General features: G+C 58.5%; 1 protein-coding gene across 2 annotated transcripts; it reads right to left on the bottom strand.

Moving 5' to 3' along the window:
* Positions 1–4,935: 4,935 nt before the first annotated feature.
* On the bottom strand, positions 4,936–13,530 carry N4BP3 (NEDD4 binding protein 3). Of its 2 annotated transcripts, none has more exons than XM_082649980.1 (5): positions 13,411–13,530; positions 7,855–8,205; positions 6,841–7,356; positions 6,169–6,396; positions 4,936–6,044 (listed from the first exon to the last, which is right to left on the bottom strand). In XM_082649980.1, the coding sequence occupies exons 2-5, from the start codon at positions 8,173–8,175 to the stop codon at positions 5,517–5,519; spliced, it is 1,593 nt and encodes a 530-aa protein (XP_082506106.1). In that variant the 5' UTR covers positions 8,176–8,205; positions 13,411–13,530; the 3' UTR covers positions 4,936–5,516. The 2 variants fall into 2 exon arrangements, with proteins under 2 accessions (XP_082506106.1, XP_082506107.1); XM_082649981.1 differs by having other exon boundaries at positions 13,432–13,513.
* Positions 13,531–14,982: the final 1,452 nt, after the last annotated feature.

The following is a 14,982-nucleotide window of genomic DNA, read 5'->3' as shown; positions in this document are numbered from 1 at the left end:
AAAATAATCTTCGTTACCCGCTCATTTGGAAGCCCGTTACCATAATATTAAGATTTTTCTACAAAATGAAATCTATTTCTTGCTCTTCATTCTTCCCACTGAGGCACAGTTTTATTTTTATACGAATGTCATACTGTTTTACTCACTACTTTGTAATATGTTCTAATATGTGGTGGGATTAAACACTGCTCACAAAAAGGGCAAAAAAGAAAAACAAACACAAGGTTATTGAGAAAGCAGATCATTGGTTGCCTGAGGGTGGGGTAGAATGGCTGACTACAGAGGTACACGGGGATTTGGGGGGGATGATGGAACTATTCTGTATCTTGGCTATTCTGTAGGGCTGGTTGTACAATTCTCTGTACTGTCAAAGCAGTGAATTTTCCTGTATGTAAATTATACCTTAAAAATGGCAGGGGTGGGCTTCCCTGGTGGCGCAGTGGTTGAGAGTCCACCTGCCAATGCAGGGGACACGGGTTCGTGCCCCGGTTCGGGAAGATCCCACATGCCGCGGAGCGGCTGGGCCCGTGAGCCATGGCCGCTGAGCCTGCGCGTCTGGAGCCTGTGCTCCGCGACGGGAGAGGCCACAACAGTGAGAGGCCCGCGTACCGCCAAAAAAAAAAAGAAAAAAAAATGGCAGGGGTTAGGGAGGCCAGTACACAAAGAGCATACTAGATAACAAAGAAGGAAGGAAGGAAGGAAGGGAGGGAGGGAGGGAGGGAAGAAAGGTTCTTGATAGAGAGGACAAGCCCTGGAGTGCTCTCCTGAAAAACAGCCTTCCTTGCCTCCCAGAGTGTGTCCAGGAAGGCCAGGCTAGGAAAAGATGAATAGCTGGGGGGATGGGGGGCAACAGCGGGTAGTGCAGCCACCACCTGCCTTCTGCAGAACCTGGGAGCATCAGGGCTCAACATCAGTTCAAGTTGCCCGCTCAGGCTCTGCTCTTCCTTCCACCCTCCAGGTGACTCCCAACCAGTCTCCTGTTTCTCCCTACCCCTGCCATTCCTTGCAAAACTTTGGTTCAGGCCAGGAGCAGCTATATCATTTGCAGGCCCCAGAGCAAAATGAAAATGCGAGGCCCTTTGTTCAAACATCATTAACTTCCGGATGATGACAGCAGAGCATTGCACCAAGTCTAAGGCCCTTCTGAGTGTGGGGCCCTTGGTGACTACACAGGTCACACACACACAAAGCCGGTCCTGGTTCTGGCCCTTCCCCTTGGCTGCCTGAGGGACCCACCCACAGTCACAGGAGGTGAAGTCCTTCTGTGCCAGCTTGCCAGGCTGTCCAGCTTCCCTCCTTTCACCCCTTTCCAGACAAGATCCTCTCATAGACCTGCCACACGCTTCCCCGTGACCAAATCCAGGCCCATCCTGGAATGCCTTCATCTCACCCTACTCCAGAGGAAATACCCACAACTTCCCCTCCTCTGAGAAGATTACCCCTGTTAAAGAAAAAAATTACTCATGACACGTGTTAAAGAATATGGTAAGGAAGACTTTATTCAAGGGGGCTACTGGAATGGGGTTTTGTGGTAGGGGCCAGAGAGTGGCCTCAACTCCAAATATAACCAGGAAACGTTGAATTCATAGCCAAGGAGGGTGGAGGTCAGCAGATGGAAAATTACTAAGAGGAAACCTCAAGGTGCAGGGGGAACTGGCTAAACAACTTCAGAGGATTCTCAGTGAAGGCAGGCCAGAGTGACCAGACATAACCCTGGAGATGGTGGAGGCTGAGGAACCAGATTAGATATGGAAGGTGATCAGATATGGAGGATGGGAGAACTCTGTCTAACCTAAGTTAGCAGGATTCTCGCTAGAACTGGACTGCATAAGGACACAGGAAGGCACAGTGAAAAAGAAAGCTCGGAAGTGGCCGACCAAAGTTTGGTCAACATCTGTCCCCCTGCCCCACTATGACCTGGAGTGATAAGTGAGCCAGCTCTCCTCTGAACTCCCATGGCACTCAAACTTCACCTCTCATGACCTATTCCACTTTTGTTTTTGTTTCAAGAAACAGCACATTCTTTTTCTTTCCTGAATCCAATACAGAGGGGTAAAGCCCCCACCTACTAGGGTGGTGGGTTATGCAATCTGAATTGTCACCTGCACCCTCTTTGGAAAAAGTTTCCCTAATACCTGCAGCTCCCCCAGTCTCAAAGAAATTTACTCTCCATCCCCCAGATGGGCTCCCTCTGCCTTCTCCGAGATCTGCTGACTTGCTCACCACTGTGGAGGTGCCTCTGTTGTCCCCACCTCTGTATGTTCGCACTTTTCTGGCCCAGTCACTACTGTGGACCTGTGTGTGTGTTGTCTCTCTCCCCCACCCTCCGGGAAGGGCCACGGGGGCAGAGGCTTTGAGCACCTTGGCTTCCTCCCCGAGGGAGGCACTCAGTACATCACTGTGCAGTGAATGGCAGTGCTTGGCACAGACCTGGTTCAGACCAGGTGGCACGAAAGGTGAATGAATGCTTGGAGCTGGAGCCTTCGCCATCTTCCCCCCGCCCCACCAGCTTGAATCCATATGCTAGTCAGGGGAGGGGTGTGGTCTCTCTTGACTCCAAAGCCCCCCAGTGTCTGCTGGGCTGGAACCAGGGCAGGCTCTGGGGATGAAAACAGAAGAGCCGGCCCTGCCCCAACCATGCCCACAGCCCAGTGGAAACAGAGGCAAACTGACAATTCCAACAGCACAGAAAAAGCTGGTGGAGAGACGGAGGGGATGTGGGCATAGGGAATGAGGAATTGCCTAGGCAGGGTGTCAGTGCAGGGAAGGCTTTCCTAAGGAGGCAAGATCTGAGCACTGTGAGGGGGCATCTGGAGAATGAGGGCCCAGAGGGCTGCTGGCATCAGGAGAGGCACCACTATCAGTGACCCTGGAGGGAGACTGTCAGAGGCCTCAAGTGACAGGTTAAGGGGCCCAGGGAGCCACTGGAGGGTGTGAAGCTATCTGAGCTGAGAACAAGAGGGACCAAGGGCAGGGAGCCCAGTGTAGGGAGCTAGTCTCAGTCTGGAGAGAATTAGCTCTTGGGCCTAGTCTGCTGGGGGAGGGGGTCTGAGGACAGCTGGGGAGCTGAGGGGTCCACCAGGGGCAGGACAGAGGGGCTGCCCCAAGCAGTAGCCACTACAGTGGCACCTGTGATCGGCTGGCCCCAGAGCCACCCAGCCGGCTTGGGGACAGGGAACTGGTTTTCCCAGCAGGGATGAGCTCACAGGGATCTGGTTCCCTCTGAGCCACCCCAGCTTCGGCTCTCTCGTGCCCTCCCCCTACATCTGGGCCTGGCTTTGGTTTCTGGCACAGCTGCCAAGTTTTGGTACCGCCCGCCCACTCCCCGCTGGCTATACTGGCCAGCCCAGCTCCCTAATTGCTGGGTGGGGAGCTGTTCTGCAGAGCTGGGACACCAAAAGGTGGACCCCAGCCACTGTGGGGCACGTGGGCACCCAGCCTGACCAGCTCCAGGCCCTGGGGGTGACTCAGTCTTCAGGCTAGCACTGAGCTCTGGAGGGCCCTTCGGAGGAACCATTGACCCAGAAACCTCGATTAGAAGGGGTGTGTGAAATGGGTATCAAGGCCTGTCATGGACAGGCCAGCCTAACCCAAGTGTCCCTGCTTTCCCTCCCCAGGCAGAGGACCTGGGCTCAGGGGTGAGCCCAGATGGGTCTCAGCTAGGCCCAGGGGTCTGCCCTGGCCACAGGCTCCAGGCAAGCCTGGTCAGTGCTAAAAGGGGCTGAGACTGGTGGGAAAGAATGCAACAGAGGGAGGGACCAGGAAGCAGCCCTCCAGGCCTCCAACCCAGGAACCCCAAACACACCCCCTTAGACACACCCACCACCCACAGCACATCTCTACTATACACACCTGACACACACATAAACACACCACCCCCACGGCAGACAACACACACCCTGCTCTGCCCTAAAAAGGCGGGGCACACTGGCTCACACTCCACAGCTGCATCCAGACCCCTGCACAGCGACTCCACTCCACCACCAGGACCCACTTGTTGGGGCCTGAGGGGGCCGCCAGGCGTGGCCAGGGAAGGAGCTGATCACAGCCATTAGGGAACAAACTGGGGGTCTCTGCAGAGATCTCAGACGTGGCCACTGCCCCACCATGACTGGGCCTGGGAGGGAGACTTCTGTGTGCTGGCTCCCCTGTGGCAGGAAGCACATCTCATTCAACGCTGACCCCCCCATGCCCTGACAGCCTCACACAGCACCAGGCAGGCAGGAAGCGCTCCACGCATGGCAGCAGTTACACGGATGCATCTGTAAGGACACCAAACTCCAGAGCAAGGGCTAGGGAGATGCCTCTTGCACAGCCAGACTTGTTCTGCGCTCCAGATCACCCACCCAGGACGGAGCAATGGGCCAGAGGGGAAGCCAGATGTCTGAGAGGGCAAGGATGGGAGTGGGTTTTAGGGGCCAAGGACCAGCCTTGGCTAAGAGCAAGGGTCACGGAGCCAAATGCAGGGCCAGGGATGGGGGTGCTTCCTTCCAGGAAAGAACTCTCCAGAATACAAATCAGATCATATCTCACTCCTGCTCAAGAATACCCCATGGCCCCCCATGCCTACAGGGAAATGTCCACATTCCCTGTGGTTCTGTGGTAAAGGGCTGTGGTTCTGGCCCTTTACCAAGCTTTCTCTGCCTCATCTCCCGCACCTTCCCAGGGCCCTCATCCCAACGGAGGGAGGGGTGCACAAGCCAGAGAGAAAGGTGGGAGGTATGTTCTGGGAGGGGCAGGGCCCCTCCTGGAGGCTTAAGGTTCTCCAGCAGAAGCTGTGTTAGGCCGGCCCCGCATCCAGCTGGGCCTGGGAACCTGGGGCCCAGCCTTTCCAAAAAGAGGATGTTGTTTCATGTTATAGCAATACCTTGGCTGACTTGCCTTCTGAAAAGTCCCACTGATGCTAAAGAAAGGAATTTCATCCCACATGGCAGCTAAGGAACTCTGTGGTGCCAGGGCAAGGATTCCTCCAGTCCCCAACGTGCATGTCCAGCAGCTGCACACAGAGGCACAAGGCATACCCTCCCCACTGACCATGAACATGGTGGAGCTACAGCCTGGGACAACAGCCCTAACCCTGACCGTCCACGATCCTCTGGACTCAGGTCAGGGACAGGCCCAACATCATCACCTGGTGCCTCCTCGTAGAAAATGTGATTTTATTCTGGGGAGGCCAATGTTCCCACCCCAGTCTCCCTCCCTCACACTGGCCCTTTTGCATCACAGGGCTCTTCACTCCCAAACCTCCTTTCCTGGGCCACACCTACTTCAGAGAGCAGGGCTGGGCTCTGCCTGGGTATTCCTCAGCCAGTAGGGCCTTGCCCTGGCTCCTGCTGCTGGCACCCATCCAGCCCACAGCCCCACTGGATCCCTCCTCTCAGCGAGCCTCTCCATCTTTGGCTGGTCAGAGCAGATTCTGCCCTAGACCAACGTAAGGAAGGAGCTGGCCGTCTCAGAGTGGGCTTGTGCAAGCCATCTTCTGACAGTGCTTCTGCTGTCAGCTCACTCCGCTGGCCTCAGATCTTGGAGGACTCAAGCCGAGGGCTCCAGGGCGCGAGGGGCTCCCGCAGTGCCCGCAGCTCCTGTTCCAGCACCTGGTTGCGGTGGTACATGTCCATGTAGCCCCCCTGGATCTCCCGCTGGTAGCGCAGCACCCGCTCCTTCTCCTCCTGCCATATCCGCCGCTCCTGCTCAAAGCGCAGCGCCTGCTCCTGGCCCCGGAGCCGCTCCTTCAGCAGCTCAGCCCGCAGCTGCTCGGCACCATCGCCGGCCTCACTGCCTCCTGCCTCCCCCAGCAGCCCCCTGCTCTTGCAGTCATCGGTCTCACAGCTGCCTGGGGCCTCCTCCCGAGGGGCCTGCTCCTGCAGGCTCCGCACAGCCTCTCGCAGCTGGGCCAGCTCTGCGTCCTGGGCCTGGGCTTGCACCCGGCTGCCCCGAAGTTGCGTCTTCAGGCTGAAGATCTCAGCAAGCTTCTGTGCCAGCTCAGCCTGGGCCTCCCGCAGCTGCTGCTTCAGGAGGCTAATCTCTGCTGTCTTCTGGCACACCTGAAGGGGGACAGGGATGGGCAAGAGCCAAGCAAAGCAGGGTAAGGGGGGACCAGTTGGAAGGCAGCTAGAGGATGGGATGACAGTAATGAGGGCAGGAGTTTCTGAATGCCTAGTCTCTCACCTCCCATCGGGCTTCTTCCTCTGATCGGGCACTGGGATCGGCCTCTGGGCCCAGGCCCTGCTGTGCCCGCAGCTCCTTGCGTAGGCGCCGTTGCTCCTGCTGGGCCATGAACAGCTGCAGCTGGAGGTTGCGCTCACTACGCTCGGCCTTCTGGGTCACCTCATGCAACTGCTCCACGTATAGGCGCTTCAGCTCAGACAGCCACAGACGCTGGCGCTCCTCCAGCACCTGCCAAGAGGAAGAGGCACCTGCCATGCCCTGATATCCACACACGGCCCTGCCTCCCGGACACCGACTGCCTGCACTCCAATGGCTGGCCCACAGATCCAACACTCCAGCTGCTTCTAACATCCTGTGCCTCAACACCACAGGGTCCAGGGTCCAATGCTCTGGCCACACATGTGCCCTAACCCACGATGTCCTCCAGAGGTGAAGTGTCCTCAACACATGGCCCTCCCAGGGAGTCTCCCTCCCACCCAACTCCCAGCAAGGACCACCAATGCCATGACATCCCCACCACGTGGGGCTTGGGGAGAGGAGCCAAATCACCTCTCTCTTCCTTATTCTCTTGTGCCCAGAGCCATGTGGGAGAGCTGGCTGGTGACCCTCTGTTTGCCCTGTACTCTAATGCCAAGGGACAGAACAGCACACCAAGGCAGGGGCTGCTCTCACCTGCGTGAAGGGGTTGGTGCCATTCTCATCACTGAGGCCCCTCTTGAGCTCCTCGCAGGTGTCGGGCAGCACGGCCACCATGTCCTCGGCAGTGGGGCAGGAGAACTCGTAGGGGGGTGGTGGTTCAGGCAAGCAGCTCAGCACAGCCTCCTTGGGACCCCGTGAGGCCCGGTCCAGGGAGCCCCCGAGGTGGTTAGTGTGGCCCAGGGAGGAGTAGAAGGGGCCGGGACCAGTGCTGGGACTGCGGCCAAAGCTGCCTCCACTGGAGGAGTCGGACAGACTGGGCTCGGGCTCAGGGCCACCCTCATCCAGGCTGAGGGCGTGCAGCAGCTGGGCACGGGCCTGGGCCTGGCTGGCCCGGGGCCCTGGGCTCAGGGGAGGGTGGCAGGCCAGCGTGTGCAGGCTGCCATTGCTGCGCCACAGCTTCTGACCCTTGTGGGCCGCCAGGCTCTGCGTGGACAGGAAGCCTTTCCCGGTGCCCACTGTCGGCTTGAATACTGATGGGCGAATGTGGCACTGCCAGGAAGAGAGGGCAGGAATGAGACCCTGGGCTGACTGCTCTGCTCTGCCCTCCGATGCTCCCTCCCGCAGCCCCTGGGAATCCTCTTTGAGAACATGGGGGACATGTCACCAAGAGGCAGTGACCAAGTCTCAAGCCTGCCCATAGCAACACTTTCATGGGACTTCCCTGGTGGCGCAGTGGTTAAGGCTCTGCGCTCCGATGCAAGGGGCCCCAGTTCAATCCCTGGTCAGGGAACTAAATCCCACATGCATGCTGCAACTAAGGAGGCCATCTGCCATAACTAAGGAGCCCATGTGCCGCAACTAAGGAGCCCACTTGCCGCAACGAAGACCCAGTGCAACCAAATAAATAAATTATATATTTAAAAAAAATTCCGCATGTTATTAAAAAAAAAAAAAAAAGACTTTCACATCCCATCCCAGCATCAGGGTCTCCAAGGAAGCCCCCATCCCCACACTACCACAGTAGGGAGGGGCACGGCAGAGGCACACCTTGTCAAAACGACCCCGCTCAGGCAGCGAAGTCTTGCTGAAGTCACCGGCCCGAGGATGTTCCTGGTAGTAGAGGGTGGCATAGTCGGCAGGCTCGTTCCGAGAGGCCCGCTTGGTGGTCTTGCTGTCCTTCTTGGGGAGGTGCAGGTAGCTGAAGAGCTCGCGCTGGCCCAAGCTTTTCCGGAACAGCCCATCAGGCTGGCGGGAGCCCCGAGACCCTGCGAGTGCTGCCCGTAGCTCTTCAGGGGAAATGTCCTGCCGTTCCAACAGGCTGCTCACGTTGCCCATGGCAATGCCACCAGGGCCTGGGGCTGTGGCCATGAAGTTTCACCAGGGCACAGGCGGCTGCTTCTGGGGGTCGGGAGGCTCCATCAGAGCAGGTAGGCGCTTGCTGCCCAACTCCCCTGATGCCCTAAAACCAAGTGCTTGCTCTCTGTGTCAGCTCCCCACCTGGCCCACCCAGGAGTGGCAGATGTGGGTTCCAGAGAGAATCCAGGACAGGATTCCTAGAGAAAGGAGTAGAGGTCCCAAGGCCACCTGTCTAGTGCTCCAGCTCCGACTAGGGGCCAGGGTATGACTGGGGTCACGGGGGACCAGGACCTGAAGCAGCAGGATAGGGGCCCCTCCCAGGACTGGGCCAGCTGAGGACTCCATCGCTGTCTGACTCTAACTTTGTTCATTCCCTTGCCAGGCACCTAATGTTGTGGGTGGGCAGAGGGCACCAGAGAACCAGGGCTGGTGGCCTCAGAATTTCCATTCCTTCTTCCCTTGGGAGGGGGAAAACCCCACTCAACCCCTCTTCCTGCAGAGGGTCAGAGTTTTCCCAAGGGAAACACCTGGCACGGGTGGGGTTGGGGGCTACCGCACGACGGATACAAACAGGAAGGGCCCGAGGGGAAGGACGGTGGGAACAATGGCCACAAGTTCCGGAACAGGTGTCCATGTTGGGGCAGTGGTGCGAGGCAGGGGGAAGGGGCAGCTGGAGCCCTGCCAGCCCCTGTATATGCTGCCCCTCCAAAGCCCACCACCAGGCAGCGGGACCCAAATCCTGACCCAATGTGTGGAACCAGTCAGTGTGTGGGCTCTGGCTTCCTCATCTGGACAATGGCCATGACAACTCTTATCACTCAGGGATGCTGGGAGGACTGACTAAGATTAGAGGACAAAACGCCCAGTCCAGGGCCTGGCCTACAGCCAGGATCAACACAGGCTGGCTGAAGCTGAGCTTAGCTGGTAGACACGTGAACGCCGCCAGCAAGTTCCTGAGAGACCAGGTCTCCCACCTGTGCTGGCACCACACTGTGGAGGGCAGGGCCTGTCCCTAGTGCCCCGCTGGATCCAGGCCAGCACCTGGCACACAGTAGGTACTCAGAAAGGACTTGCCAAGTGAATGAATGCCACCTTCTCTGCCTCCCACCCAGCTGTTCCCATTCACGGACAGACACCCAGCAGGCACAATGCAGCTGCCAGTCCATCCCCCCGCCCTGCCCCACAACCCAATATGCTTCCGGGACACTGACTCCCACTCCAAACAATGGTTAGGAGGTTCCATCTTCCTCAACCATTTCCAGGTTTTGTGTTTGTAGAACACAAAGCTCACAGGGAGTGGGAAGGAGGGAGGGGGGTGGAAGGGCACAGCCCTGCCCCCACACCCTGTGGCCCTCAATCTCACCCCGGGCAAAAGCAACCTTCCCAACCCTCCCCTACCAGCCCCCAGACAGCTCAACCTCTCTGGGGGTGTCACAAGCCACACAGGGTTAAGAGAGTCATCCAGATAAGGAATGACAGGTGCTGGGCACCTACAGTGACATGGCCCTGCGTAGGGGTTTCACGGAGCCCTGGCATATGGTTAACTATCTGGTTTTTTAGGTAAGGGCACTGGGGGCTCCGAAAGGTGAAGTGGCTTGCCCAACGTCACAGAGCTGGTCAGAGTGAGGATGCCTGTGATTCTAGTAACACGACTGCCAAATGTCTAGTGGGGACCCAGGATGTCACCCACAGCCCAAGAGTTGGAATTGAAGCATCTTGCCCCCCAATCTGACACCCCCTCACCATGACAAGCCCACCCAGCAACAGACACCGCTGTGTCACACAGCCCACTGAACTCCTGTCACTGCTTCTTGGGGAGGTAGACAGCAGAGAATGTGGTCTCCAGCACACTCTCACACCATCTCTCCACGAAGCACCTCCCTTCGCCATGCCTCAGTTTCCCCACCTTTCCCCAAAGTGGGAAAGACTCTACCTGCCCTGCCATCCTTATAGGGTTGCTGTGACAGTCACAGAGATGGAGAGGTGAAAGGGCTTGTGAACTGTAAACCTGGTGAGAGCATGGTGGCTGGGATGGTGGCAGTGGTGCCAAATATGCCCACTTTATCCCAAACACACAGTGCCTCACGTCTGCTGGCCAGAGCCTCATTTCCTATCTCAGGGAGCAATAACCGACACTCCATAATCCCCACAAAGGGTCTCAGGTCCAGGGGAGAGGCAGCCATGGGCCAAAACAGCACATACACCACACACATACGGCAGTCCAGTCAGTGCCACCAGCGGCACATAAGTTCCTCCGTTAGAGGACACAGAGAGGATCCAACAGCAGACACAGTCATGCTCAAGGTCATCCACACAGCACTGATCACCTTCCAGACACACACATAACGCACGAATACATATTGTCCTCCCTAGCCCCAAGGCTGCTAGATGTAGGGGAGTGTGTGTATGTGTGTGTGTGCGCGCATGCGCGCGCACACACACACACACACACACACACACACACACACACACACACACGGGATCGGCTTTTCTCCACAAGTGAGTTGAGCAATTTGAAATAACTATGGAGCTAGATGGAGGGGCAAAAACAGTCCTTCCCTTTGTCTTTCCCTAAGGCCCCCACCCTCCACCCTCCACCCCTCCTAGATAACTTCTCTGGCTATATTATTAGCCCCCCCAGTAGGGCCAAGGCCCCTGGCTTTTGGGAGGCTCCACCCTGCCCAGGTCTCAGTCTGGGGACAGTCCTTTTTCCTAAAGGAGTCCATCCACCTCCCCTGCCTCCCCCACACCCCCAATACACACATGCCTTTCCATTGCTTGGAAGCCCAGGGACTGGTCCACTCAGGCCAGAGCAGCTGTGCAGGAGAGGATGTGTGGGGGGAGGAGGGAGAGAGAGACAGCAAGTGCCTTGCAGCCTCTCTGGGACCGCCAGAGCGAAAAACAGGGCCTCCTCCTCCAAGTGCCTGGGCTTCCCCGCCCAGAACTCATTATGTGCCTGGGGACCAGAGCTCTGCACAGAGCTGAACCTCACCACCACCACCCCACCGCCCTGCCAGCAAGGTTTCGGCTGGGCCACATAGGTCCTATTCTGCACAGGTCCCGGTTAGCCCCAACAGGGCCCCTTTACTCCTGCTTCCACCTCCCCCTCCACCCGCTCCAAGATTAGCCAGAAACACGGAGAGCCTGGACACTGGGAGCATCTCCTTTGGACGAACCCTTGGTGGAGACAGGAGAACAGGGCTGGGGGACCACCCTGGCCATGAAGCAGAAAAAGAGAGGACACTCAGGGAGGCATCCCAGTATCCCTTGGTGGGTGCCTTGTTGAGTCAGCCTGCTGCTGGGCCTACCACGTGCTCACAACACACATGGGAAGGGAATATTGTCATCCCCCACTTCAGAAGAGAAAACTGAGGCCCAGGAAGTAAAACATGCCTAAGGTCACGTTCAGCTGCATAGGAAACTGTACACAGGTTCCCCACGTTTAGAAGCCTGCCCTGACCCCACTGTGCATCTCCTCTGGGGTGCACCCAGAGTACTCGGGTAGGAAGCTCCCAGTCTGGCCTTGGCTGCCTTTAGCCCCTCTTGAGCCCTGGCCCCAGGGGAGGGTCCCACCACCTGCTTTGGGATCAGCTTTGCTGAGGGGCATGACTGCAGCTGCCCCTGAGGAATGGGACTGGAATGTCCCAGCTCCAAAAGAGGGGGCAGTCAGTAAGAGGGGCCCAAGGAGGGAATGGGAGAGGCTGGCATTCCCTAGTCCCACTTCGACCTGTGAAAAGGCAGAGTCCAGCGTCTAAATGCTGCAGGAGTGATTCTTAGTATCACTATATGGTCACTTACAGTTGCACAGCACTCTACAGTTTTTATCAGCCCTTTTGTTTCATCATCTCATCTCCACGACAGCCTCATGGAGGCGGGGAAGACAGTAGTTACCCTTACCCCATCTTACAGCTAGGGAAACTGAGGCCCAGAAAGAGGTGAGCTGCCTAAGATCCCACACGAAGAGCAATCCCAACTGCCCAGGCAAGGCCCTCTCTTCTGCTCCAGGCTGTCCCAGCTGCCCTCCATGGGCACACACTGCTGTGTATTATATCTGCTCAGCTCCCCACACTTGCAAGGGCACCTGCAACCAAGTTGGTTTGGATCTCCGTCCCCTCAGCCTGTAATCCCCCCTCCTTGCCCCTGGGTCAGGAAGAAATAGTGGAAGCACGGCTGCATTTGGACTCTGAGCCCTGGAAGCTGCTAGCTCTATAGGCGGTGGCGGGAGCAGGCTGGCTGCATTCATTCAGTCTCGCACATACACACCCACACACAGCCAGCCGATAGAGAGAGAAGCCCTGCCTAAGAGGGCTCTGGGAGGAGGCCGATCACCGGGCCCAGGATAGCCTCCTGCCTCTGTCCCTCCCTAGGCCGGGCAGGGAGCACCGAGGCCGAGGGACAGGCTGAGCTCCTGGTGCAAGCGAGGAGAGCCCCGATCTGCTCGTGGAGGCGGGGAGATTGCTGGGTGGGAGATGACAGGTCCCAGTCCTTTTTCTGGACGCAGTCAGGGCCCCGATTTCCGCCCGACCCCAGGCGGGCCCTCACTTTGGCCAAAGGTTGTGGCCAGACTGGGATGGTGCTCAAGACCTGGGAGCGTCCCCTATTCATGGGACCCCTGGCAGCAGGCTGGCAGCTGCCGCTCGTACAGGGTAGGGGGTTAGCGGAGGAAGCGGGGACCCCGGAGGGGGCGGGAGAGGGCAGGAGAGGGGTCTCGTGGGTAAGGTGGAGGGGCAGGCGAGGTTGGCATCTCCATGTAATTTCCCCGGGGAAGGCTGTGGCCGAGGCGAGGGCTCCCCCAGAACTGCGGGAGGTCCTCCAGCTACCTGAGGGGCGGAAGGAGATGTCTCTTCCAGGCTCCTCTCTAAGGCTTGCCCCGAGCGGATAGCCTGGGGGCAGGGAAGCCGAGGTCAGGCTCCAGCGCCAAGGGCAACTGCCCCACCCCAGCAGTGGTGCAGGGGTCCCAGGAGCTGCCCCAAGGAAAGCGCGTTTGCAGCGTAACCTGCCGCCCGCCCTCCCAGCAGAGCGTCCCTGCTCGCGGACGGTCCCCGATCCCGCACCTCAGTGCTTCGGTATCTGGAAGCAAGGGGTACCTGGGCGCACACTGCATCTTGCCACCCTCGCTCACTTCTCAGCCGTGAACCTCGGCCGGCGTAGGGCTCCGGCTTGGCCAAGGTCGCCGGGTAAGCTAGACCTCGGCGGCCGGCCCCACCCGCCCGAGTCCGGCCCCAGGCCGCTACGCGCCCCACTCACCATGCCGGCTCCGCTCTGTACCTCTCGCGCGCTGCAGCTCCCTTGCGCGGACTTGAACCTTCCCTCCAGGGCGCCGGCTCCAGCAGAGACTGCGAACCAGGATGGAGCGGCCAGGCGGCAGGCGCAGGAAAAACGCGGGCGGGCGGGCGCCGAAGCCGGATTGGCGAGAGACGGACGCCAATTCGTTCGGCAGCGCTCCCTAGCCTTCCCCAGAGGCGGAGGGAAAACCCGGCCTGACTCACTGGCTCGCGGCCGGCCCACAGCCAGGCCCAGGCCCCCGGATGTGGGGGGCGGGGACAGGGGCCACCCCCGCCCACTGCGTGCCAACCTGAGCCCCGCCCGGGCTCTCGGCTCCAGCCTAACCCAGCCTGCCGAGATCCCGCGCGGCGGTGGCGCCTGAGCTCCCTGCCGGTTGCGCTGGGCGCCGCGGCCGCCCGGTGTGCGCCAGCTCGGACCCGGGCCAGTCCGCAGCCCGAAACGTGGCCGATGCTTCCAGAGGGCGCCCAGCCCGTCCCGCTCCTCCGCTGCCGTCTCCTCTCCTCCTGCCTCGCTCGCCCGTCTCGGTTTCCAGAACCCGACAGCTTCGGAAGAGGCGCGTTCCGTCCATCACCTCCTTGATTCTCGCCGCCTCCTCTTAGGTAAGCAGTATTATTCCCTTTTGAAGGCTGAGCAAAACAGTACTCCGAGAGGAGTGGAGACATTTACCCAAGGTTAATGGGTAACCACAGAGTTGATGTGGTTACAATAATAATAAATGCCAGAAAAAATAAATGCCAGCAGCCTCAGTGAAACACAAAACAAAACAAAACAAAAAAAGAAGGTGGGGGCTTCCCTGGTGGCGCAGTGGTTGAAGAGTCCGCCCGCCGATGCAGGAGACACGGGTTCGTGCCCCGGTTCGGGAAGATCCCACATGCCGCGGAGCGGCTGCGCCCGTGAGCCATGGCCGCTGAGCCTGCGCGTCCGGAGCCTGTGCTCCGCAACGGGAGAGGCCACAACAGTGAGAGGCCCGCGTACCGCAAAAAAAAAAAAAAAAAAAAGAAGGTGGGCTGGACAGGAACCAGGCCTCTGTCCCCCTCTACCTGCTTGCCTGGACAGCGTGGGAGAGGCCAGAGTGGGCGGGGGTGGGGGTTGTATGCAGTGAACTTTGCTCACCTTCCTGGGCTCACAGGGCAGATACCTCTGCCTGGGCCACCTGCCCCCAGACTTGGCATCCCTGTGGAGTTGGCTCAGGAGCCACACTGCCCAGATGTAAAGGGGCAAGGCACTTAATGCCTGGGGCCGGGGAAGGGAAAGAAGCTCCCTGGGTGCACCCACTTCCTGAATCGGCTGGCCTTGGACAACTTCATTTCTTTCTCTACACCTTGGTCTTCTCATCTCAAAAAGGGGATCATAATTTGGCTGGGAGGATTAAATGAAGTATCATCTGTGAAGCACATGCGCAGCACAGTATCTTGGCAGATAGTAGGCATCTGTAAATGTCAGTTTGTCCTTCTCCTTTTTATGAGGAAGGTTGATCAGAAGGTCAGAATGCTTGCCACAGAGCCTGACTTAAAGTGGCTGGGAAGGCTGTTA

This window comes from Grampus griseus, assembly GCF_964374135.1.
Source record: "Grampus griseus genome assembly, chromosome: 3".
Taxonomy (NCBI): Eukaryota; Metazoa; Chordata; class Mammalia; order Artiodactyla; family Delphinidae; genus Grampus; species Grampus griseus.
This window is presented reverse-complemented; position numbering and strand designations above follow the sequence as displayed.

Excerpts from the sequence above, each read along its gene's own strand:
- N4BP3 (XM_082649980.1), bottom strand. The coding sequence starts at position 8,175 with ATGGCCACAGCCCCAGGCCCTGGTGGCATTGCCATGGGCAACGTGAGC. Across the intron at positions 7,357-7,854 it reads AGCGGGGTCGTTTTGACAAG|TGCCACATTCGCCCATCAGT; the intron begins GTGTGCCTCTGC and ends TCTTCCTGGCAG. Across the intron at positions 6,045-6,168 it reads AGGAAGAAGCCCGATGGGAG|GTGTGCCAGAAGACAGCAGA; the intron begins GTGAGAGACTAG and ends GTCCCCCTTCAG.